At 43.9% G+C, this 25,873-nt stretch overlaps 1 protein-coding gene across 1 annotated transcript in view; it reads right to left on the bottom strand.

The window, feature by feature from the left end:
- LOC139290685 (intermembrane lipid transfer protein VPS13B-like) overlaps positions 1-25,873 on the bottom strand; it is a 307,621-nt gene that overhangs the window by 207,901 nt on the left and 73,847 nt on the right. The window contains exons 18-19 of the mRNA XM_070912524.1: positions 16,249-16,383; positions 15,189-15,362 (exon numbers count right to left, since the gene is read on the bottom strand). Of these exons, the coding sequence (XP_070768625.1) occupies positions 15,189-15,362; positions 16,249-16,383 (309 nt within the window). The remainder of the gene's footprint in view (positions 1-15,188; positions 15,363-16,248; positions 16,384-25,873) is intronic.

The following is a 25,873-nucleotide window of genomic DNA, read 5'->3' as shown; positions in this document are numbered from 1 at the left end:
TGACCAGGGTAGGGGTCAACTAACGGTTAGTCCACCAAAGGGATTTCCAACAAATCCACTAGAGGTGGTGTTTCCCTTAAAAACTGACAAAAGTTGACAAAAATATGTGTTGATACAAAACAACGTATGAAGATAAAACACATGACTAGACGCCACGTTGTGTCACAACAAGCTTCACGCAGATTTTAATTTAGTCAACAATTGCTTGTGAAAAGCAAAAACAAAAACCTATTCCGTCATAGCACAAGGTGTTGAGGCCCGAGCCCAGGAACGGCTTCTCAAGGTATCGGAGATGCTGTTCGGTAAGGATGAAGACTGACAACATGGTCAACTCATTGTGGATTGCATAATGGCTTATGGTGCACAAAAGTGAACCAAAATTATGACTTGTTTTATCATAAATATTGATGTAGAATTTGTGCTGAAAATCTATTATCCATATCTCATAGATGTTATTTACGGAGTAAGCGCAGAGTCAAACCCAATTTTCTGTATGAGGTAACAGACCCCTGTGTATTCTGGCCTACAGCATGCAGAGCACCACACATGTAGACAAGACATCTATCTCCCTGTGTGGAGAAGCAGACTGGATTTAGTGTCTGCACCTGGCCAGAGATCTTCTGCCTGTCTAAGAAAACAGGCCTCACAGTGACACTTTAAAACATAGCAGACTCATTCAGCAGTCAATCAGCAGTCTTCGCTTCCTTCCCTCATGCTATCTGTCACAACCCCTCCCCTTCTCTGCTCGAACACACTCATCCATTATCATTCTGATTCTCTTCATTGTTAAATATGACTAATGCTGTGTCAACCTCTCATGATACTGTGGATTCACGAGATGAGGTTTCCGTAAGTTGCCAAATCTCGAGGCAGATGAAAGACTTTCCTAAGCTGAGGGGCCGTAAACAAAGATTCAATCTTTCATTTCATGAAAAATTATAGCGTGAAAGATCGGGTGCAAGTAAGTCAACGAGCAAATCAGTGTTACTTGAACATTGATACCACATCCACATTCAGACATTCAGATAAAGTGTGCTGCACTGTGATGCTAAGTTAGTAGTTAGTCAGAGATTCCCTGCAAAATATCACATCCTCTGTGTCCTTAAAGGCTAAAAAGAAAATGGACTCACACAAACACATACCACCCCCCAAACCCTCATCTCCTTTGGGACAGGCTTGATGCCGTAATGACCCTTAACTACTTCCGTGCTGCAAGGGGTTGACAGAGCCTGAAGTTGAGGCTTCATCCTGCGGCGGTGTGTGTTTTGCGAGTCATGAATGCATGTTAATGGGGTAAAAGCTTCTTGTATGTATTGGTGCATGTATCACATATGTTACATATGCGTCTGAGCTTAACCATTCTCTAGCGAGACATACTAGGCTGCATGGTCTAATAATAATAACAATACCTTTATCTATATAGCACCTTTCAAGAGCAGACACAAAAGAAAAAAGGAAAAAGAAAAAGAAAAAAGCCATTAACCCATACAGACAGGAGCCCCTGGCTGCTACTGACCAACGGGAGCACAGCAGAAACTCTTACCATCTGTAGAAGTTTAACATACAGTTCAACACATGGGTACAAAATAGCTACACACTTCCCATTCACCATGCAACAACAGCAGGGAGCTTTAAGTGCACCCCACTGCTTTCATCTCACCTTCAATCAGATAAATTAGCTGCCTGCTGGTTAGTGGCCAGTGTGCCTCCTAATTCAGAGGGTTTTACGCCTTTTTCTCCCCCAGCAGGACAGAAAGTGCTGGAAACCGTATCAGGTAACATCTTGATACCAGAACAGCTCCTGCTCAGCCCATACTTCACATCAGCCTAAAATACATCCACACAGACAAATGCGATATCCAAACACTTGCACCCGTTTGGACACATACATGAAACCACTGGGTTGCAAGTGCAAACACATTCATACTGTATGGGGCCTATGTCAGACGCCTTGACTGCCTTTCCTTAATGGTGCTGTCAACCACAAAGCTGACAGGAGGCTCTGAGGTCCGAGGCCCCGGAGCAAAGTCTGCACCTTGGCTGTGAAACTAAGCCTCACAGAAGCAAAGGATGTAGCCCCTAGGCTGGGTGTCAAACCTCCATCCCAGTCCAGACAGCCCATGCAGTCTGAAAGCTGATTAAGCTAATACACACTGTGGGTACAGACACACATTAGCCACAGCTTTCAAAACAGCAGATCATATTCCGTGCTAAAATGTTTTCCTTATTAATTTCGGTAATGAGTGCGTTGCCAGGTCGGTCTGTCTCTGACTCCACGGCCCTCCCTCCCTCTCTCTCTCTGATCTCACAGAGATCTAGATGTCAAAAAGTGTGTTTATGAGTCATGACATAATGACAACCTTTTGGTTTTGGGCAGAGCTCTTTTTTGGCACTATTATTTCTCTCCCTGTGAAAATAAAAGTAATCCCAGAGAAGCAAAGGGTGTCAGTAACCCCAGAATGCTGATGCTGCCGATAAGGCCAGAGTGACTGATAATTTGAAACACGGGTTAGAGTGAAGGCACAAGGTTAGAGGAAAGTAAACAGAGGTGGAGAAGCTACAAATGAGCAAGCTTCATTTTGTGTCAAATTGACTGTCACCAGTGCAAAAGTTAGGAAAATACGGTTAGGACTGCACTTGCTTGGGCCTATCTCTAAGCGATATGATGTGAGAGGGGGGAGAAACAAAGTGCAGAAAAAGAGGCACAGAGAACAAACAAAGGGGTGCTTAGAGTCAGAGAATGACAAGTGGCCATAAAAGTTTAGTTGAGTTGAAGATGACCAGTCACAAGGCCTTGCATGGCCTTCAGAAACAGTCAGGCTCGGGTTACCAGGGGAGGCTGTGGGGGCCAAGGGAGCAGGATGCTCTTCTCACCCAAGACACCATAACTCTCTCTGGGCCAGAGCCTCTGTCACTGGATGCCTGCCCTGGATGGAACTCCCAATCACCTTCCAAATCTGTTCCCATCGACAGCTTCCATTAACATTCCTGCCCAACCTGGCAGGAGAGTGAATGAAGGTTAAGTGGGGTGAGAGGGTGGGGGGTAAGAGACTCGGGCCAGGATCAGTTTTAAAGTTTGAGGGAGAAGAAGAGCAGATGGGCGGAGGGCGTAAAAGGAAGAAGAGAGAGTCACAGAGGGAGGGTGAAGGGGTGCGATGACCCAACTGAAGAGCCGAGGGAGTGATGAAGAGGAGGAAGGGGTATTGCTGAGCGGGGCAGGCCAGCACAGGGATCTGGACCTGGTCTGTATACTCCACTCTGAGTGCAGAAGGACACACTAAATCACTGACAAATAACACCACTTACAGGTCTGCACTGCTGTTGCAAAGATCTTCTGTCTGTCTTGTGACTCCTGACGTTCCAGGTCAGCAGTGGACAGCGGAGTGAGCAGGCTGACATAAACCAGGCTACTGAGCACCCACTCCCTCGAGAATTATTGACACCAAGGTTATCAGTGTGGAAGCAAAAATTAAAATCAGTAAATCTATCATTTGATATATCTCAGGACATTGTTTCTCTTAAATTGCTCGCTGCCACTCTGTCCAGGGTCCTCATGCCTATTTGTTTGTGTACTTAACTACAAAGCTGAGAGTTAAAAGGTCCCTCTGCGCATAATGTATTTGAGTTTGTCTACAGTGGCATGAACAATCGAATGAAAATGAAAAATCTACAAACATACAGATAAGTGTGGATCACAACAAACTGGATCACCAAATGCAGAGAAATTCACATGTCGCATTCATCACCAAGGTGTCTTAGCATAAAGGTCTAGGTTGTTTAAAAAATGGACCGGTTGATGCAAACTCTTTATTCAAATGTGAGAAATGTATAAAAAGAAGAAAAGTCCAATGCAGACTGAAGCCCCCTTTGCACAGCCTTTTCAAGGCGGAAATGTTGGGCCGTTAAACCTGAAGCGGAGGTAGTAACGGAGCCCAATCGACGTCTGTGTAAAATGGGTGAGCCAGCACACTAGACACAGACGCTGTGGTGTTCCACGTCACGCCTCTTCTGCTTCCAGAATGCCGGCATGCCGTCTAAAATCACACACTGGGGCAGCATCGTGACGCCGTTGTTTGGCTCAGTGTAAAAAAGCAAAGCCGGCGTAGTAGGCAGGTCTCCTTTACGGCAGTATTGCGGGATCTCTTAAAATAAAGCTTTATGAAGGTCTCGCCTCATCCACACTGTGCTCCACAAACATCAAACACACAGTCTAATGCTACAGCTGAGGGTGACAGGAAAGTGACATGAGCATGAGTTTAGAGAAGAGAAGTGTAGCTAGAAAACAAGCAGCAAGGAAACCCCTCGATTGTGATTCAACCCTGAAACCTGGCATTTTGAAGTTGTAATGACATTTGACATTGTGACGTCTAACTTCATCACTGGACGACTGGTCAGTCGTTGATATTTGTAAGAACCACATGTTGAAACACAAGCACCAGCACGTGCTCTTGTCACCTTTTCTGTAGTTTGAACGTGCAAAACGTTACAGATCGCAGCTTTAAATCTCATTTCTGCTGACAGTCATTCTACTGTAGTGAGCTGGTTAAACGTGCATATACTTAGTCATCTCAGACTGGCTCTTGGTTCTTTTATGGGAAATGACGCCAAAGATGTTCCTGTGTGGTCTGGGGGGGGCTCTGAAGACAAATGAGAGTTCTTCATACAAAACAAGAAGAATTACAGAACTCTAAGCAGGGGGAACTGCTTCCATATTTAGCGGATAAATACGTGACGATAGACTGAAGACTCTGAGAAGCCATTTTCTTCAGTCAGTCTGTCACTGGGACAAATCACAGTGGTTTTGGATGATAGAAAGAAGTACAACTTAAACAACAGAGGGCCAGGGTATGCGGCAAACAAAGCCTTGCATGATCTACTTTTTGATCTGTTTTTTTTGTCTTTCTCTTCTATTTCCCTCTAAGAAAGAGATGATGCTAAACTGTGCTCTTTGCGGGCCCCAACAGTGTTTCTGAACACGAGCCAACCCTGAAAAAGAGCCAAAGACCTTGTAATTGGTACTATTGAGAGTCTTCTGTGTGTGTGAATGAGTCTGTGTAGGAATAAGCCAGTTATATGGGAGAATTCAACATTAGTGTGGGTTGTGTCACATTCCATTCTTGACTGAGCCTCACTGAACCCCCTCCCCCTTGGGTCTGGTTCCTACCGGCTGATTCTGTTAATTACTGTGCCTTTCTTTTTTGTGTATTCTGTGAGAATTGTGAGAAATCTCTCTCACCGCCACCACCATCCCACCCAAACCTACACCACAACCCCATAACCACCATTAGCTTAATTAGCTTAATTAATTACATCTTAGCACAGTGCTCCAGTAATAATCCCCACATCAGCATCAAAAGAATTTTCCAAGAATATAAACTCGAACCCCTTCTCACCCCTACATTGCATTTAAACTCCTCTTTCCCCTCAACCCCGTTTTCATCTTTTCATCCTCACCACTGCTGCTTCATGTGGGACTGTACTAACTTTTAATATTTCCCCCTCTTTTTTTTTCCCTTTTGAAGAGCTGGTGCTGCTGCAGTTCCGTGTGGTAACGCTTTGCCCACTGTGTGCACACAGACTGATTTGGGCAGTGCAGCCTGGGAAAATGTGTGTGGAGCACAGAACAGGAGGGGAGCGGAGGTGGAGGAGTGCAGGGGGGGAATGGGAGAAGAGATGAGGGAAGGGCATGGTACGAGGGAGGAGGCGCGCCGCGGCAGCTGAGCTGTGAAGAAGCTAATGGGCTCTCATCCCCTTCCCACGCCCGCCGTGTGTTTTCTGATGGGCACTCAAGCGGCGAGACACATATTGGTTTGGCTACCGGCACAGAACTCCAGCCAGCTTGCTTCAATACTGCTTTGCTAGGCCGATTCGGCATCTGTCTGAACTCTGGTTAGCCTGTATGTGACTTTCGGCCTGGAAGAGTATGAATCAGTAACCAACCTCTAATAATGTGAGGAGGTGGTGGTGGAGCTCGCTCATAGTTGGAACAGCAATAATGAGAGATGAAAGACAGAAGCATGGCTCACAGACAGACAGCGACACTGATAAACTAAAGTGGTGCGATGAACAGGGAGCCACCGCAAATTAATGTTTGTCGCTGTCAGCAAAGACGGGAAGGCATTGGAAAGGGAAAATTCTCTGTCACAGGGCAACTGCTAAACCACAGCCTGTCGCATCAGCACATCCGTACAGTTTGTCATGAAGCATCACAAGAGAAGGTAGAGAAAACATCAGTGACATAAAGAGTAAAAGGTTTCTTCATCAAATAATGTAAACCTATGCAATTGCTTTATCAACTTAAATAATCGTTATATAACATTTAAGAATGAAGCATAAAACGTGCATTAAGTATATTCTGACGGTTTGAAACTCAGCACAGCACAAAACACAGTATGCACCGGTACAACTAAATGCCTACCTAAACTGAATCAAATGCACAGAAGACAGTGTTCTGGCCCTCCATAGTCAGTCTGGACATCATCCCCTCTCATTTGCGAGAATAAAACCCCAAGCCCCTGATTAGGTGATCCGGGGAAGCCAATTGTTTTGATTGTGCTGTGTGATGTTTGATCCGGCTGTGTGGAATGTGGCGACCTTTGATCCAGTGACAACATTCAATTAGATAAGGTTAACTAAATTGACCTCCTCCACCCCAACTACTCAGCCCAGAACTGGATAAAGTGTAAACAGCTTGTATGCCACACAGTGAACCAGGGATTACCGCTGTCCACTGTAGCACACAGTCAGCATGCCCTCTCCCATTCACAGCACATACACAACATGCACTTATGTGTTTCTGCTTTAAAACTAGACCAAACTACACTAACTATCTTTCTTTTTTCTACTTCACTTACTAATGATGAATGAAGAATCTTAAAGGATACAGCTGGCAGACTACTTTGAGTTTGGGGAAACTTTTTCGCTCTCCCTCTCTCTCTAAAGAGCTTAACTTGTAATTACTCATTGTAATAACTCTGCAGTCACATGGTAATTTGAAATGATGGGAGTGTATAGAATTGGGGGGGGGGGGGGGGGCTTTTAAGTGGACCTGTGTTAGGCTCTTCACTGAATATCTCACTGACAAACATTAAAAATAAATTGCACCTCAGTGGGAAATGAATCAGGGTGCCCTGGGAATTATATTACGCCCAGTAGCTGACAAGCTAGATCACTATTTTCCAGCTGTTGAGTAACCAAGGGCAAGCACCCCCCCCCCACAAAGAGGAAAACGAGAAATGCAGGGAAAGCTGTAGGAATAAAATTATTATTATACTTTAGGTGTTGTCTCAGTTTGAATAGAACATAAGAAGTCAACATTAAATGAGATGCTACATGCCTGTTGAAAACCTCAAAGCTGTTGCAGAGGACATAAAAGGTCTTCCATCTGTGCTTAGCTGGCCCTTTTGACCCGTGAAAACAGATTTCTTAAAATGTTTTCAAAATTGGATAAAAGGAAAGCTAAGCTTTTCAAAATCCGACATACAGTATGACTCATGTGAGCTGACATACAGCTGCTTTCACAAGTGTCCTGCTCACCTGCTTTATATTAGAGATTGATTTCAATGTGGATGGCAAACTTTTAACTAACATGAAAACATTAAACAGGACAGAAAACGTTCAACACATACATGGCATTTTAAAATGTATTGCATTAGTGCTGGGAATGAAGTTCACACTGGATGCGATAAAAGAGGCCCTCTTACAGGTCTGCTGATGAAATGTAGCTATCCAGCTGAGTCTGGGACAGTCCATTGTCCCTGCTAAATAAACACATGAAATAAAATAAAATAAAATGATAGAGATCATCTTAATGAAACTGAGGAGCTACTATTGTCTCCACTTTCACACGGTGAAAGAGGCTAATTACTCCTCTCTTTCTCTCTGACCCTGCCCTATCTAGACCACAAGTTTTAGAAGTGAAACAGCAGTGACCCAGAATGACCTCTCTTCACACTCAAAGGCTAAATCTTCATCTCTATCTGACTCACTTACACACCGTCATGATGCCTTACACTGACAGCTAACACCAGAAAAGCCTGTAAATTGACCACTGTTCCACTAAGCTGCAGTTAGTCCTGGGTTCCTGCAGTTTCAGCCCTGTCCCAGACAAAGCAAAACAAACAAACGTCCCTGCTTTATCACCACCACATTGTTAATAAGATATCAATTATTTGATTTTTATTCGTTTTTTTTTTTTTTTCATTGATTAATGTTTACATTGCTTGTTCTGGTGTTGCTCGTGTAATGTTGGCTGTATTATGTTTGACACTCCCTGACTTAACAATTTGCTATTTATATTGCATTTTCTGTTTGGTGTATTCTGTTACTTTACTGTTGCTATGACCAACTTCCCCGCAGGGATCATTAAAGTGTAATTTGCTCTCATCTATTCTCCAGTCTATGCACGAACCCAAACCTCTGACCATTTTGAATCTGCAACTGATGCAAAAAAATTATTCTCAGGAGGGATGTAAAATGACCAATGCCAAATGGCCGCATGGGAGCTGTGATATCATGTAAGAGTGGAGGCTAGCCTGAACAGCAGCTTTAGCCCCAGTCACACTCCAGCCCAACCCCATCTCCAGCCTCAGTCCTTATCCCCTTGTACCCAATCTCTGCCCCCTGGCCTTCAGCATCACACCCCAGCCAGGCTTTAAGCACTGTGAGAGTGGCCTAAGTAGCCCAACACTTCACAGATGAACAGCTCCAGTAATGGGCCATGATTGACCTCAATAGCCAGCTCTGAGTGGGTTCCCTCGGGTCTAATCTCCACATTACCTGCTCTGCTTCACACACACTGACTGACGAGACATGATGAGAGCGGTTGCCTTGAAGATTAAACAGATTGTTGAGGAAGTTACAGGGTGCTTAAACAAATAAATACATGGAACAACCTCTTATGGTCTAGTTTCATGCACCTGATTTAACCGAAAATTGAGTGAGGACCCATTTTAATCTTTATGCTGCAAACCCTGGAGTATTTGTACTTTTGGAATATATATACTGTATATATTTTCAAAACACTTAAAAAAAACACTGTCTTAAGTAGGCATTTGTCTCTTAGGTGTTCAAAATGACTTCAGATGAAGTTTTGGTCAAGTCCCAACAGCTACAAAGCTGGTCGCATCACTTACAAGATGAGCTTAAGAAACTGCCTCTGCTGTTTTCTCACAAGGACGTACAATGAATGTATTTTTAGTACCATTTTGTCTACTGTAGGTCTATCAGCCAGAGGAAAGCTCAGGCCAGCAGCTTAAAGCCATCAAGCTGCTGCCTGAGACCAAGCCAGACTGTTGATTTAACACTCAATGGAGTGAGTGAACACATGCAAAGGAGGGAAAAAGAGCATGATAGATGGACGTACGAAAGTACGGCCGGCCTTTGAAAGATTGTAATGGAGGAGGATACCAAGGGAGATCCCAAAATTCACACCCCATCCACGGTGTCAGTGCAACCCACTCAAAGGCTACGGTTTCAGGGAAAAGGCAATGAGAGCATGTGTGGCAAGTGTGTCTGTGTGTGTGGGTGAGTGCGTATGAGCATGCATTACTCAGTGAGTGGAGTGCATGCATGTGTGTGTGTTTGTGTGAAATGGTCAGATCAAAGTCAGGTGGCGCTTCACTCCCACCTGCTCTCATTAGTCTTTGGGTTTACAGGCCCTGAGTACTGTAAGATCCCACCTGTCGCTGACCGCTGTGGACACACACACACACACACACACACACACACACACACACACACACACACAAATATATGGATGACTGTATGGATGTGTCACCATATAAACAAGTAAAGATGTTATATATTCTATGTAAATAGAATGATATACATATCTCTATAAACATTAATCTATACAGAAGACTGGACTTAATTCTGTGCAAACTGTAAAACATTTTGATCCTTCCATCTGTCTAATATGAAAACAGTAATTGAGGAGAAAACAGCTTTAATATCTATTAGGGAACTAAATATGTTTAGTATTACCGCGCCTGGGGGATTCTCCAAGGATTAATTCCATGTAGCTTTCATAATTCCCTCCAATATGTTTAAATTAAGATTAAAGATCACTTTGTTCCCCTATTCCCACAGCTCCCATGGTATGGTAAAGAGATCAAAACTGGAGGGCTTTATAGGGAACATCTTTAACATTTGCTCTGCTCTCAGTGTGCTTGATTAAATGTAACATTTTGAGATCCCAGAGTTCTGAGAAAAGCATAAATCATTGTCTCGCAGCTGCTGGCGTGCCTGGGGAAAACACATGCTATCCCTCACTCTCTCTCTTTCTTTTTGTCTTCTCTATGATCATAAAGCCCACCCGACCCGTTGGTCCCTCCTCCTCTGGTGCAAGTCAGGGTAGTGGAGGGTGGGTGGGGGGGGACACCTGCAGGCTGCCGCTCGCCCCGAGGTTCAGCACAAACCCCAGCTCCTCACACGCCCTCTAGCCCTCTACTCCCTCACACTGGCCCCGTCCAAGGCCCCCTTAGTCTTTCCCATCCATCAGGAGTGACAGGCCCAAGACCAAGCCAAGGCGGATAGTCAGCCAGGCAGCCACTGTCCGGGGATCAAAATGATCAAGCTGTCTCTTGAGTAGCTCTGATAATTTACACTCAGTGTAGCACTCAAGGTCATTTTGAAAGACATGGCCAAGGATTTCTGGTCGGACTGATTCTTAAGGCACTGCTCAACTCTGATTAAATTCACAAATAATTTATAGATCTAATACCAGTCTAGGAATACAGGCATCAGTCCCAGTGTGTGCTAGTGAAGGATGACATGTCCCTGGCTCCCAGCTGGGCCCATGTGGAAGACTAACCTGTGCCCTTCTGATCCAGCCTGCCAACCTGGATTGCTGCCTGCTTTGACTTAAAAGCAACTACCTCACCCCCTGAGCTCCACAAGTCGGACTCCTCCTATAGCTGCCTCGCTTTCTTCTATGTTTTGCTCCATCCCTCTCTTTGTTTTTTCACGTTATTTAATAATGGCATTGATTTCTCATTATTCATTGTGTCATAACAGAGCACACGCATGAATCATGTTTGGTTCTTGTAAAAGGAGGGAAAATGAACACTTGGCTATAGCGGTGCTCTGACACTGCCAAAAAATCTTATCGTTGTTGGGTCCATCTGGAACAACTGCTCATTTAGGAGAAATCATCTGGGACTGTCACGTTGTGACTGCAAAGGGTTAATGGCAAGATATGAAATTACTATACGCCTTTGGATCTATAAAAGAGGACATTTCAAAGCAGAGCTGCTTAGTTCTTCTGCGTTAAACCCACGCCTTTAATTGTCTTTAATTTATTAGAATGTTCCAACCTCAACTCTGTTAAATGAAAACACATTAGTCTGGATCTGCAGGAGTTCTACAAGTGTATAGGGACTCACTCCAACCGCCACCCCTAGCCACCCAACCCAATCTCTTCGTTTTCTAAGTAAATCGGAATTTTGTTTTAATTCACTGGTAAACAATTAGAAAGAAAACAGATGTCACTGGCCATATTTGAAGGAACTTATCTCCTTGGTGAATTAACTTTGCATGAAAGAGCGAGAGAGAAGATTAAAACGTGTCAAAGTTGCCATTATAATGCCAGACGATGCATTCACTTATTTAAACTATCAGTAAAGTGAAAAATTTACATTCCCCAATAAGCTTTGAGGTTTGTTCTAAAAATATTTCAGGCAGACAACTGTGTCATTAAACGAGGCCGAGACAAAAGTGGCGTAGACTTGCATGGAGACTGAATTTAGCCGCCGATTAGACCAAATGTGTTGTATCAGAAGTGACCTCAGAGATATGGGCCTCCAAAAAAAAAAGGGAAAAGGTAAAACATGGGGGAAATGGCTTCTGGGATGAATTAAAGGATCCATAAGGAAAGTGCTGGCAATTTCCAGAGCCTGTCACATCCTCTAAGAAATGAGACAACACAGAGATCACACATACATGACCAGTGGGGAAACACTGAAGGCAAGGCTTCCCTCAACTGCAGTCAATCACACACACACACAACAAAACATGGAAATAAGGCATGTGTGTATGTGAAAACACCATGGCATGTGAGTATATATACATATTCATATATATTATAACACTGCAGTGGCTACATGCTGGTAGCTTGATGTCGATTACCAATAAGCTCCCCCTTCTTCCTTGGATAAATATTATGCTTAGAGAGTTGGGCGGACAGATCCCACAGCACCGCTGTGCTTTGCATTGCATCCCTACGAAAACCAGAAGCGACTAATCAAAAGTAAAATAGAATATAAAAGTTGATTGCGGCTCATTATATCTTAATGTTTTCAGTGTGTCTATGGTGTAAGGAGTTAGCTTTTCTCTTGCGCCCCTATCCAAGTCCTACGCTCGATGTATAATGATCACGCTTTAAGAATTTGCTAAATGGAATCAACAGAGCCACATGGGATGAATAAAATGTGTTTGATGCCAAGGCCAAGTGCTCCAACAATTCAGAAATGTCATGATCACAAAATGTTGAGCCTCTGAGTCGGTCCTATGGGAGCAAAGGGTGCAGCCCATTTAGAGTGGTGCTACTCCACCTTTCATCTCTGGCTGAATGAGGCGTTGCATCCATCATTCCATTAACACTGCTCTAACAGGCTCCCAGTCACCCTCTGGATGACAGCGGGGACACGGGACATGTGGACACACCAAAAGCTTTGATGTAAGGTTGACCGCCATACAAAACACAGACCTATAAGTAGACACCCAAAAATGTCTGCGTGCACACACACAACAACTTTGCAAGCTCTTCCTTCAGCAGCACGCTTGACACAACACACACACACGCAGAGAGAGAGAGAGAAATATTCCAGTCTGGTGAAATTGTTACTGTCAAGCCACGCTGCTGTCTCCAGCTTCGACTGTATTGACAGGCATATTGCAGATAAAAGAAAGATTTCTGGCAGAAATACTGTGTGTGTGTGTGTGTGTGTGTGTGTGTGTGTGTGTGTGTGTGTGTGTGTCTCAGCTGTTTTGTGGTGCCTTGCGTTCAAAATAAAAAAAAAAGAAGTTACTGTTTAAAATGGCTTACAAGGTTTGTTCCTTTGCAACTACCACCAGCCAATGAGAAATCAATGTCCTGTCAGAAGGAGAGACAGAAAGTGCTGAGAGTATTCTAGATGTGAGATTAAAAGAAACCAAAAAGGTTAAAAGACAAAAGAGAGATGCAGACAGAGCGAGAGAGAAAGAACACCAAACACAAAAGAAAGGGGGAAAAAGAGGAGCGTATTAAGGCAGTGATGAGAAGGATTGCAGGCCTGCACTGCTTCACATCTGCTGGAGATATATTCAGTGCTTCTGGGAGTCAGCCCCCCCACCTCCCTTTCACCTTCATCTTCTTTCTCTCTCCCCCTCTTTTCGCTTCCTTTTGGTCTTCTGGTTTGTGTTCAGATCAGGTTTTAATATTCAAAAATATGTACTGTCTTTATGAGCCATTGCATCGCTGAAATAATATGCTCTCTAAATCAAAGTAATAGTCTGAGGCTGTGCACTAAATAGAATTTACCAAAGTTCCTAAAAATATCTATCTATGTCTGTCAGGCTGTAAAGGGTGGAACAACCCCTTGTCAGAAATACAACGTTGCTTTGAAAATCTACTCTTATGTCATAGCAAGTTTCAGGAAATTTATTCAATGACTGTCCTCAAATTTATCAAACCGTGAGTTGCCTATGAAATGTAAGCTTTTCCCTGCCTTACATTTTCAATTTATAGCAGGGTTTTGGCGCTCTGTTCAATAGCAATGGGACAGTGATTGACTGGGTGACATTCAAACAGCAGTGGAATTCCTGGTTAGGGATGACCTCCCAAAACCACTGTCTCTAAACCGTACTTATCTTCTTACTTCACTACACCCTAAGCTACAGCTGTATCTTCTCCTCGCAGTCTGAAACCACCTGAGGCCAGCTCCATCTCCATCTCAGCGCTGACATGTTTAAGGCCCAGGGACCTGATATGATTCAGGGCCTGGTTTGGGGGTTTACGTAAGTCAAGGCCACACGATGAATCTCTGCAGACCTGTATTAAAAGTGATGTACAGTTGTGACTCTGAAGACAACTCTGAAAACAAATACTGGAGGTGTATTGTTTTACACTGTCACCCCAGGCTTCTCCTGTATCTGCTGTTGGGCAGGAGGGGGTTGTGGGATAACAGCCCAGAGTGTACTTCGAGACTTTGAGAGACTCACCTTTTGTCAGCTTTTAGAGACTTGGGAGCAATAGAAGGCCATAACATAGAAGAGACTGTCAAGTACATCTACTTCCATAGGTTTCAATCTTCCCTGGGAGCCCGGTAGAGCTGCCCGATAGGAGAACTAGTTGCAATTGCAGGTGGGGAGGAAAGGTTAGTGATGACATACTGATATTCATGGCCTCATTCACAGAGGAAAGCACTACAGGAGCAATCTCAGCTTGAAAGAACACTGGAGACCATGCTGTATAGATGACGACATACCTGGCTACTGCTGTAGATACATGAGACGCACAGAGTCATTAAATATCCAACTTACTAAATCAAACACTGCAGCACTTTGAGCTTTGGAATCTGAATTGCATTTTTAGTCTTTTGGAAGGGCTACTGAATAATCCCACACCCTCCCTCTAAACACACATGTATACACCCACACACTCTCCAACTGACACCAGAAATACAATCTGTGGTCTAAGGACGCAATCAAACACTGCAACCTGACATCAGTGCAGCCTTCAACAGCAATCCTCGAGTGGTTAGCTGTTGTTAGCCAGCTCGGCCCCGCGCTGACAGAGACTAACGGCTGTTTAGAGAACTCATGCTGCCTGTAAAGAGACGAGGAGTTGCCAACCCTGTCTCGAGGATACTGGAGTGGAAAACACTTATCGGCTTTACTAAATAAATAACTGAAAGGGGGCACTGCGTGACATTATGGGTGGAAGGAAAATATGATGACCAAAACAAACCGAGACTCTTGTATTAGATGAACAATAATTGAGATGGAATATGGACTACCAGTGACTGTCACAAGTCCAAACACCACAACCACGACCGGAAAATTAGCTAAAAAAACTGATATATCAACACAGGACGGTGATTTTGATTCGTGCCACAGAGAAACGCACTTTGATAGATGCGATGGAAAGGGAAAGACAGGAGAGGAGAGACTGTAAGGGACGCACTTAACAACATCTCAGAAGCTTCTACCTGAGTTCCTGCAATCGTCTCCTTGCAGAGGGACCTGAACAGAAAACGCCAGCAGGTCGGGGGCCAGCAAGGATTCCGGCTTGCGAATCTCATTAAGCCAGCGGCTCATATGGAGTTCTTTGGTGTCAGATGGGCCCTGAATCAGAGGAACCAGCTTCTCCTTAACCCCCTCTCCTGAACCTACGAGACAAGACGTAAGGGCTAATTAGTATATTACAAATTTCCCAGTTACCAAAATCACTAAAAATGATTCAAGCGAAGAGGATACAAAAACATGGATTACAAAAAATTAAAGATTATTTGAAGTGCTTTGGGACTCAAAGTTGAAAAGAAGAAAATGAACATGAGCACGTCAGCTGTGTTTTAGTGTCTTAGTCTAAATAATACAAGGGTTGAAGACACTTTGTGCCTAACGGCTTTTAATAATAAATTGTAAATGTTAAAACAAATTACAGCATTTGTCAGCAATTCAAGTAGTTTGTCAATCAGCATTTTGTGTCTTCAAATCAGCATAAGAACCAAAAGACGCCACATCATCCATGTTGAAACTGCAGGTGAAATCTGTGGGAAAAAATGTGTTGCTGAAAATTGAAAATTATAACAAAATATGTCAAACAGACGAAATGCATTGACCTCAAAACTCCCTGTATGTACATTATTTTATGCGTCCACTAACTATGTTAATTTTGAACGAAGAAAATGAATGGCACATGCTGTTTTTTTCTATATTGACAGCTGCAATAGATCTTATAATCTGCCTGACATCATGTGTGCAGTTTGACCTTGTGAACTCTGTGCTATGACACTAGCTCCAATAACATCCTTGCCATCAAAGACATGGCCAGAGCCCAATGACAGCGCCCCAGGAGAAAACAGCAACTGAATCACATAGCTGGAAAGGAATCAAGACAAAGATTGAGCGGGAGAGAGGGAGAGGGAGCGAGACAGAGCGGAGTGTATAAACGCACAAGTTACAGAGAGTCAAAGAAGAGTCTAGTCGGTCTCACTCTCTCCCTCCTACACAGGCAGTAAAGTTTTAACAGGGCACAGCTGCACACACCTGGGGTCCTGGCGCACACTTTTACAGCTCCCACGGTTCCCGAGGCGCATTTCACCGTCGCACGGCTGCAGAACTTCAGCTCCAGGTTTTGGATCGAGCCCTCAAGAGTCGGTGACGGGCCCGGAGACTTCACACCTAATAAATAAAAAAAAAAACAAAGTGAAAATGAAGTGCAGTCCGGCAGGTTTAAACACTGCTGCCGTGGCTTCGTTAAATACTTGATTGACCTTTAATTGTTCTTGACCCTTTTCTTTCCCTCTCTGTCTCTCCCAGGTGCTCTGAAACACAGATATCACCAACACCAGGCCAAGTGTGTGGTGTTTATCTAAGCTCTAGCAGGGATTCTAGTGGCGCCCCATGATAAACATGTCAAATTGAAAAAAAACAAAAAAAACATTTGCATATTATAGTAAGCTGTTTGTTGACACAAGTGAACGGTCCATGAAAGCCACAATCTATATAACACATTTTACTGTAATGTATGATACGCCTTTATTAGCTACTAGTCTTGCTACAATCTATGCCAAGCCCTAGTAAATTTGTTTTATTTTTACATGTGTATTTATCTGTAAGCACAAGCTGACAGGATCTGAAAATTTACTAGGGACACATTTCATTTGTATTCTTTATCCCTCTGGATTTGGAAAGCTTCCTGTGAAAAAATTTACAGTACACTGATGGGATTTTGGTTGCACTGCAGCAAAGTCCCGACATCACAGCCGTATTGTTTTAAGAAGGTGCCCAGGAAGGATATCAACAGAGATTAAAAAAAAAAAACCTTCAATTGTCAAGTGCTTGTTGGGAATGTTTTACAAGTTCCCAGCATATCTACTGAGTTGAATGACTTGAACATTTGAAGTTAAATAACAGGGACTATTAGGAGTATGAGTAATAGGCCAATATAAAGGATATATCTTTCCAATACAATATCCAATACAGTCACGCCGGTATCCAGCTTAGTGTCAGCTACAACTCACCTAACACCAGCATTACATCACAGGAGCCTCAAGTGCTCTTCACTCTATGATTATTTCTCTTAATGGCAGCCTAGTGTGGAAGAACCTCCCGTCTGCCATCTTTCCAAAATGAAACTGTTTGCACTGTGGTAAAGAGTTGGGGGGAGGGGGGGATTACATATTCACCATTATGATATGTCAATGTTATTTCTATGGTGAGAGGCTATTTCAAACACATAACGGGAGGAGGGAGAAATAGCTGGATGGCTAAAAGATACTGTAGAGTTTAGGGAGTTCTGTGCCAAACCGCCTGTTGAGAGAGGAGAGGAGGATCCATCCATCACATGCTACATTCTTCCACAGAGCTGGAACTGTCCGAGGGAATCACATTAAATTCTTACATCACCTGTTCCAATAAGGCTTTACTTCTCAGAATAATCCCCTCTTACAGTGATAGCACTTCATTTCCTACAAGTGTCCACAGCACTTTTTGACTGAGTTTATAACTCAGTGGGGCTTTTTCTGTCAAATGCTGGCCCAGTGACTCTAAGATCAACAAGTCAGAGAGGCAGAATGACAAGAAAAAAGAGAAACTTAAACATTTAATATAAACACAAACACACAAAAAATGGATGAAGAACAAATGAAACAGATGGATTGGATACCAGGGATTTATTGCAAACCGGTGAGTGAGAAGGTTGTATTAATAAGGCACAGATGAGCGGTGATACCAGAGAGCCTATGGAAGTACAACAGGTCATTATTTGGCAATAGTTCCTGAAACTACCAGGAAAAAGCTGGTCTGGACATCTAAAAGCTTTCTTTCATCCACTTTTTTCCTTCCATTTCTTATTATCTAACTCTTCCACCTGTATTCTCCCCCAAACTCTTCTTACTCCCCACCTTTCTTCTCCTCTCTTTCCCTGTCTGTCTGCTCAAATCACCACTGTTCAAATTTTTACCTACTTAGGTAATCCAGTCTGGATGCTGCATAAACAAAGATAACTTGGATAAGAGGTTGTTTTACACCAAACGTAGTACATAGTATTTTTATTTGCAGTTGTTAATCTCATTCAGCTCACAGTTTAAAGGTAGTTTTAATGTAAAACAGCAGGCAGCGTGGATACGGATGGGATTCAAGTGGACACACATACACACACAGCACATTTAACCAAGGGAATTACTGGCAATTGCTAAAAATCCCTAACCACTGACTTCCCTCCTCTCCCTCTCTCAGACAAATTACCCAGCAACCTCTTCACCTGCTGTCTGAGAGGCCCTCTATCAGCCCAGATGGAAGATGGGAACGTTAATAACCCTCCCTCTGTCTCCCTGCCTGCTACTTAATATATCTGCAGGTCAAACAGAGTTGCGTGTGTCTCTCTGTGGCTTTGCTTACCTGCTTCTCTATCAAATAACAAAATGACACTGTTGAGAAAATGATCTGCAGGTTCTGTCTCAAGCTAGTGGTATTTTTAAGAATTAAGGAAGATTTCGGAGGGGGGGGGGGGGTTGTCTCCACTTCCCACTCTTGCGTTGCTAAGTGTGTGTTTGTTTTGAGAACATACAAGCACGAAAGAGAGACAGATTTTCCTCTTGATTTCCTCAGTCAACTCAAAACTAAGCCTGTGGTGTAGAATATTGTTTCAGGGGGAGAAAAATCGTTTTGTTGTTGTTTTAAATAACCTTTTTTGGGGGGGTAGAAACCAGGGTACAGAGTTGAGTTACCATGTTGAAACACAGATATGTACACACAAAGACATTTGGGTTATTTGATGCTTATTTGATGATCCAATACCAGAGGGAAAGCTGGAGAATGACAGAGGCACTACACAAAGCTAAGCTTCCCTTCCTGGAAAAAATACAGCTGACATACATTTGCCATAAAAGGATTGGCTATTATTGAGTGCATCTCTGTGAACCTAAAAACACATGACCTATCTACCCAAAAAGAACAGACCGTTGTAGAGAATGGATATCCAGATTGACCGTTTGGCTTTTTTCAAAACAGCACTGAAGGAAAAGTGATTGCAACAGTGATGAGTAGGCCTCCACACAGGCTGACTGTTCCCTTGAGTCCTTCATTCTTACTGGAAAAGATGGAGATGTTAAAAGAGCAAGCCAATCTGGAACATGACAGGGGCCGTTCGTTCTACTCTATTTGCTCTTTCATAAATGGCACTAAGGGTATCACTATAACATATCCCCCTTTGCCCGCGTAGATGTCCTAAAGGGCACGGTGCACCTGCTGGGGTGGTGGTTGTTGCGTGGGGGGGGGCTCTGGACAATGTTTTGTCCAGCTGTTGGACTATAAAAAAGTGGGGTACACAGGAAGAGGAAAAACACAAGGGTTGGTAGTTTGTCGACTTAACGGTGGTATTCAGTTTGGTTTCTGTATTTAAGATGCATTAGTGTGTGTGTGTGTGTGTGTGTGTGTGTGTGTGTGTGTGTTTCTGTGTGTGACCGAGTGACGGACTGAGTGAATGTGTGTGGTGCTTTAAGCAAGGGCAGGTGCAAGAAGAACATAAACACACAGCTAGGGGCCAGAGGCTACAGCACTCCATCAAACACCGTGAGGGCAACCATGGGCAGCTGGATTTGCCATCCTGAACACTGAGGGGAGTGTGGAAAATACGAAGGGAAGGAGAGTCAGTAAAGAACTACTAAGGGACAGAAAGAAAAAGAAAGAAAGGATGGATAAAAGAAGAGAGAGCACACACTGATTGGGGCAGTTGGGGATGTGGGGACTGCTTTTTTTGCTTTCTGCATACCTCAATAGTTGGCGTGCACATGTCTCAGTATGTCTGCGTGTGCAGGACATCTGCGGACTTGAAAGCCATGTTTTACACATTCCAACATGTCCTGCTCTCACTGCTGCATGGAATGGTATGGGAAAGTTGACTGCCTATAATGCTAGACCAGGCAAATCTACAGTTTAGATGAAGCACAGTGTTTGCATTAGCCTACATTCACTAAACACCAGAGAAACACTACACAATTTCCATTTCTAACGCTATGGAAGGGGTTTTTTAGGGAATAAGCCAGGACATTCGCATGGGAACACTGAAGTGTCATACGAAGAAGAAGGAGAAGGAAGAAGTCTTCCTCTCTGTGTGAAAAGTTTTTTAATGTATGCTCTTCAACTTTGATGAGTTGATGTGTTCTACAAGGCCGACAGATATGGACAGAGAAGGAGATACAGCATATAAAGACTATGACTTGTGCTAAAACAGCAATTAACGCTGTTTCGATTCAAGTTATCACACCTCCACTCCACACAGTCACATTACAGTCATGAGTGAAGAGTCCCACTACTTTTCAGAAAACCAGTCCCTGGCACGGATATGTGATGACGATCGGCTGACAAGAGCATGCACACTATCGCCAAACCCGAATGGGCAGGCAGACAGACAAAGACAGATGAGAGAGAAGGAAAGAGAGCCTACAGTACTAAAAGCCCCGGCTCTGGCAATGGGCCCACAGCAGCTAGGGGGGCTGACAGAAAAAGAGGTAGACATAGACAGGTTGGGTAGGCCGAAAGCAGCCAGCTGAGCCATTAAGTGCTGATGCAGAAACAATAACTGTCTCTCCTAAGTCAGGAGGGGCTGAAGTAGAAGCAGTAAGTAGGAGCAGGAGGTCTGCTGGCACCTCGCCAAGTACTGACTTACAGCAAAAATAAAGACACATGCAGAGAGAGAGGGACAGGAAAACAGACAAGGTGAACCAGTAGTGGTTTGTCCTGCCAGTTAAAGCTGAGAGGACAGCCGCTTTGGCAGTGGGCAAACACTGTCCGCAGGGGAGACTCATCACTTTTAACAAAATCTCATTTCTATACTGCCAGAAGATTATTCTTAGGAGAGTGGAGGTGTCATAAAGGTGACTTTAGCAGGGCATTAAATGTTTATAGTCAGTCGCTTAAAGAGAGTTTGTTTCCTAGAAAAAAGTGTCAGTTTTGCTACTTCCTACGTGGCTTAGGGCATTTGCAGGGCCTTGCACACAGGAAGAGATCCATTTTACATTTCAGGTAGCAGCAACTGCAAGATTTTTAAATAAATGGAACAGGAACTGGACAGTTTGCATGAGCAGTGATAGTTACCACACAAACACGCACAGCCCCACAACCAGGGTTTCCCTCAACCACGCCTACGTGTACAGAGGAAACATTTCTAACTTGCAATACCTTTACCTTACAATGCAGTTGGGTGGACAGACAAACATCAGAGTAAGAGGCAGGCAAACAAGTGTCTACGCACACAGAAACGCAGCCTAGCCAAGCTGCTTCGAGCACACTGGGTCGAGGTATAAAGACAGTGATGGGGTGTAAGTGCTGGTGGTAGCGGAGGCTGGGGGTCTAATTTCAATGATTACCATCCCCTCCAGGTGCTGCCTGCCTTTCCGTCTGCCCACTAAAGCAGTGACACATGTTCTCCGCACATTGAAACCTTGGTTCTCTCTGCCACCGAATTACCACAATTAAGGAGTCTTCATGCGGAAGCAATTTGGCCAACACTAATGGGCCTAGGCAGTGGGGTTTGGAAGACGGCGAAAAACGAGGGGGGTGTAGAACGAGATGCACAGCAAAACTGAGCGAGTTATAGAACAAGTGAGGAAGATGAGAGAGAGTAAGAGAAAAGGGGAGAGACAGATGTGCGAGACAGAGTGATAGAGGAACATGTGCTGTGACACAGAGGATTCCCGCATTGCCACTTGTAAGGAGATGATTAGCCGGTGGTGAGATAGGCCATTAAAACACAGTTCTGGATGAGAGGGCCTGCCTCTCAATCTCCCATATCCCCAGCCTAATGCTGCCCTGACAAATTTGGTTAGCACAAGAAACAGGGGCATTCTGGCTTTGAAGTAGCAGCCAGGATGGAATGCCAGTGTGGTTCCACCATGAGAGAGATGCTCGAAACTACAGACCGCAGCTAATGATGCTAAACCAGCCCCTCCGTCACTGAAATGTAACTCTGGATTACTGCTCTTTCTCTCGCTGACTCTCAAGATCTCTGTGACTCTATAACTCAGCCTTGCTCTTTTTCTCAAGCTTTCTCCCCCTCTCTCCTCTTCCCTTATGGAAGAGAATTAAAGAGAAACCAAGCACAGAGTTCTTGTTTATCAATAATCCACTGAGATCAATATTTATGTCTCAGCTTTGCAGAGGCTGACTGTGTCTGTGTGTGGTGGTAGCCAAGACGTGACTGGGGTTTTGGTGCTTGCAGAGGCACTTCAATGGGAGTTACAGTGGAAATTTATGGCCCTGTGACGTGGAGCTATGTGCTCAGTCGGCACTAGTCACTACCCTTAGAAGGGACGGTTGGCTCACAGCAGGGAGCCAGCTCTGCAGACACTACCAGATGACATAAATACAAACAGATTTATTTGGGGCTGTCATTGATTCAGGGCTTAACATTCAGAGCAGTCTGCTGTGGGTGCTTTAAAGCCCGTTCTACTTAGAGTGCATTTTGTTTCATGTCGCAGTGATGCTCTTTGCTTTTTGTGTACCAGTTTTTAAACAGCTTAGACAGTTAGTCAGCTACCTAATTACTTAACAAATCTGCTATATGTTATGTATCCTATTCTTCACACCATTATTTACTTTACGAAAAGTAAAAGCTTGTGTTGAATCAGTCTCTCCTTTAATGGCTTTAATGTTTCATGATGCTTTCCTGATACCGCAACAATTATTTTATTCATTTATAAGAGTGGCTAATATGTCAGAGCCTTCACGATAATATACAATTTATACCTAACGACAACGGTACTCTGCACACCTTAACTTGTCTTCCTAGCTCCCTTATCTATTGATGACACATTGCAGGAGCCTACAAGTCTTCACCACGGTAACGTTTCATAAACCACGGCTGCAGGGGGTTTTCATATCATATTTCAGTCCACGGGGGAGCATCGGGCGTCGAGTGTTCCAGCTTTAAATGACGAAAGCTTAAATCTACAGAAACTCTGCTCAACCCAAGCTTGGCCAGCAAACTAAACTGCCCTTCTCAACTACCAACGACCAGCCAGGTTTCTAAAAAGCATCATAGATCTTTGAGATCAACTACCAATTTAAGTGCTATACTGTGCCAACGGTATATTGGATTTAGTGGTAAGTGGAAAGATGCCTCTGAGAAACCATCGACGATTCATATCAGAGAGCAAAAATATAAAGTTGGACGTGAACCTCAGGCTTCCAGATCCCGTACTGAGGATCATCCATGTCCTCCAACATGCCTGGAATCACATCTTATTTCCCATGACAGAAAAGTGGGCTACTATTCAAACAAACAGGGGAGAGAAAATCCTTGGCACACTCTCAGTTGACTCCTGATTTCTTTGAAATATCATCTTTCGCCAGAAGCCAGCGGACAGTGTGAGGAAAAGGGGAATGATGTATGAGGAATCATGGTGAGAAATGACAAGCCTAATGTCCCCTGATGAGTGTCTGAAGTCACCAACCACGAGGGTGTGTGTGTGTGTGTGTGTGTGTGTGTGTGTGTGTGTGTGCATGTGCAAAGCGGTTGTTTGGTGAAAGTTGACTTAACATGTTGTTTGATGGAGGAGCAGACCTCAGGCACTTTATGTTCCTCTGATCCCATTAAACACATAAATAAGTAATCTGATGTCCAATTGTGGGGCAAAACACAGCAAACTTGTGTTTTGCATCGACTCCACTGGCTTCTCTCATTAGCTCTGGCGTGAAGTGAGCGACAGAGAAAGAGTAAGGGGCTTCAGGAAGACAAAAGAAAAGAGGAAGGCCTGAGTCTGGATTGACTTAAAACATCATCACAATCTGCCAGGAGTGGAGCGAGGGCCGTCTGTAGCTCATTGAAGTTTTCATTGACAAGAACCGTCTCAAGTTCCATCCAAGATTTATTTATCGGTTCTCTGATGCTGACACAACGTGTTTTTAATGTCAGAAATACGGTTGCGTATGGATGAAAAAGCTCTCTTTCTTTCCCTTTCCCTCCTGCTTTCTTCCTGCCCTGATGTCAATCCGTGAAGCAGACAAGTAGACAGGCAGAAATTTCTCTCAAACCAATAAGTTACCTCTTCAAAGAAATATGAATACTTGAGTGAGGGGCCAGGCCACACTGAAACAGACATCTCAGGGTTTTCATTAAGCTTCCCATCTCTTTACTGACGTTTGTGACAACCACAGGCCATGAAAAAAGGCTCACGTCCTTCCTTCTTTCACTTTCATTGTGGAACAATGAAAAAGGCCTATCAAAATAATCTCCATGAGCTAAGTGTATGGGCCCATTATATGACAGGGCAAAGCTGCATGTTCCTCTGGCTTGTCTTGATTAATAGATGGGAGAGGTTTGTGAGTAAGAAGGCCATGCCAGCCAAAATCTGCACGGGAAAACAGTGGAAAACAGTGGAAAACTGAGTGGCGAGCAACCTCCCCTGTTCAGTCTCATAGGACAGGACTATGCTACCAACAGCTGCATTACGGGCGAACCAGAGGGAAACACCATGGAGGGTGAAAAGGAGGGAGAAAAGATAGACGGGCACCTTCTGGGACCAGACAACATTAAATGCACAGCATACCAGGGATTATTTTACGGAGGCGACAGAGTGATATGGAAATGGACACTTTTTCCCCTCCAACAACACAGAGCTATTACCGACACTTATTATGCCACAGCGTCACAGGGGGATTTGCGTCAGACCCATGCCCCTGAAGGCAGTTAGATCACAGGGATGTGAACTGCTGGCCATGACAGGAGCAGCCTTTTTCATGCAGTGCAAAAATGCGTAAAAACTGTTGTCGACGTGGTCTTCTAAGAGATTGCACTTGTTTCCAAGCAATGGGAAGTATCAGTGTGAAGAAAAGTATAAATAAGTCACCCTCATTTATACTTGTTTCCACTCTTTTCTCTATTTTTCCCCCCAACCACCCCATCCTCCACTGTATGTGTAGGGGGAACCTGTAAAAACAAAAGACTTGTTTTAATAATGATAGTGTTATGAGTGAGAGCATAAGTCCCGGCTATTATTATCAACATGCTTCTAGTCGCTATGCAGTGAGAGCATAGGCTCGCTGTATCCAAACATTCTTGCCATCATTTGCCTTAAATGGGATCGTATGCTGTGAGTTCATATAGGATTTGCTAAAGATGGAGGTGGGCATGCATCTCACGTCTCTTTACGTGTGTGTGTGTGTGTGTGTGTGTGTGTGTGCGTGCGTGTGTGTGTGTGCTTGTTTAACCCGACACTCAATTGGGTGCAAAAGCTGGGTTTAATAAAGAGAGCCAATGGCCAGTTGTGTTTCTGGGCACTGAGGTCCACCCCACACTCTCAATCTCTTTATTTCCTTCTTTCTGTCACTTTTCCCTCCAACCTTTATTTTCCTTCTCTCTTTCATTTTTCATTCTGCTCATTATATCGTTCACTCTCTCTCCTCCTCTTCCTCTGTTCTTTCCCCCCTATATCTGTCATGCTAAAGTTATGTCACAGCTCGTATATCACCCAGCAATCATCTAGAGCACGTCTGGTGACCACCACCAACCAACTTCTACCAGACCCCCCTCCTCTTGTCCTAGTCCAGACCACCACAGAGCTCTGTGGCCAGGAAGCCAGCTGTGGTAGCTGCATTAAAGCTGAATCCATCACTGGTGGAAATGTCAATTTTATGCCGATTTAAACTACCTTGATCTTTTGTCTTTCAA

Source organism: Enoplosus armatus, chromosome 9, assembly GCF_043641665.1.
Source record: "Enoplosus armatus isolate fEnoArm2 chromosome 9, fEnoArm2.hap1, whole genome shotgun sequence".
NCBI lineage: Eukaryota > Metazoa > Chordata > Actinopteri > Centrarchiformes > Enoplosidae > Enoplosus > Enoplosus armatus.
This window is presented reverse-complemented; position numbering and strand designations above follow the sequence as displayed.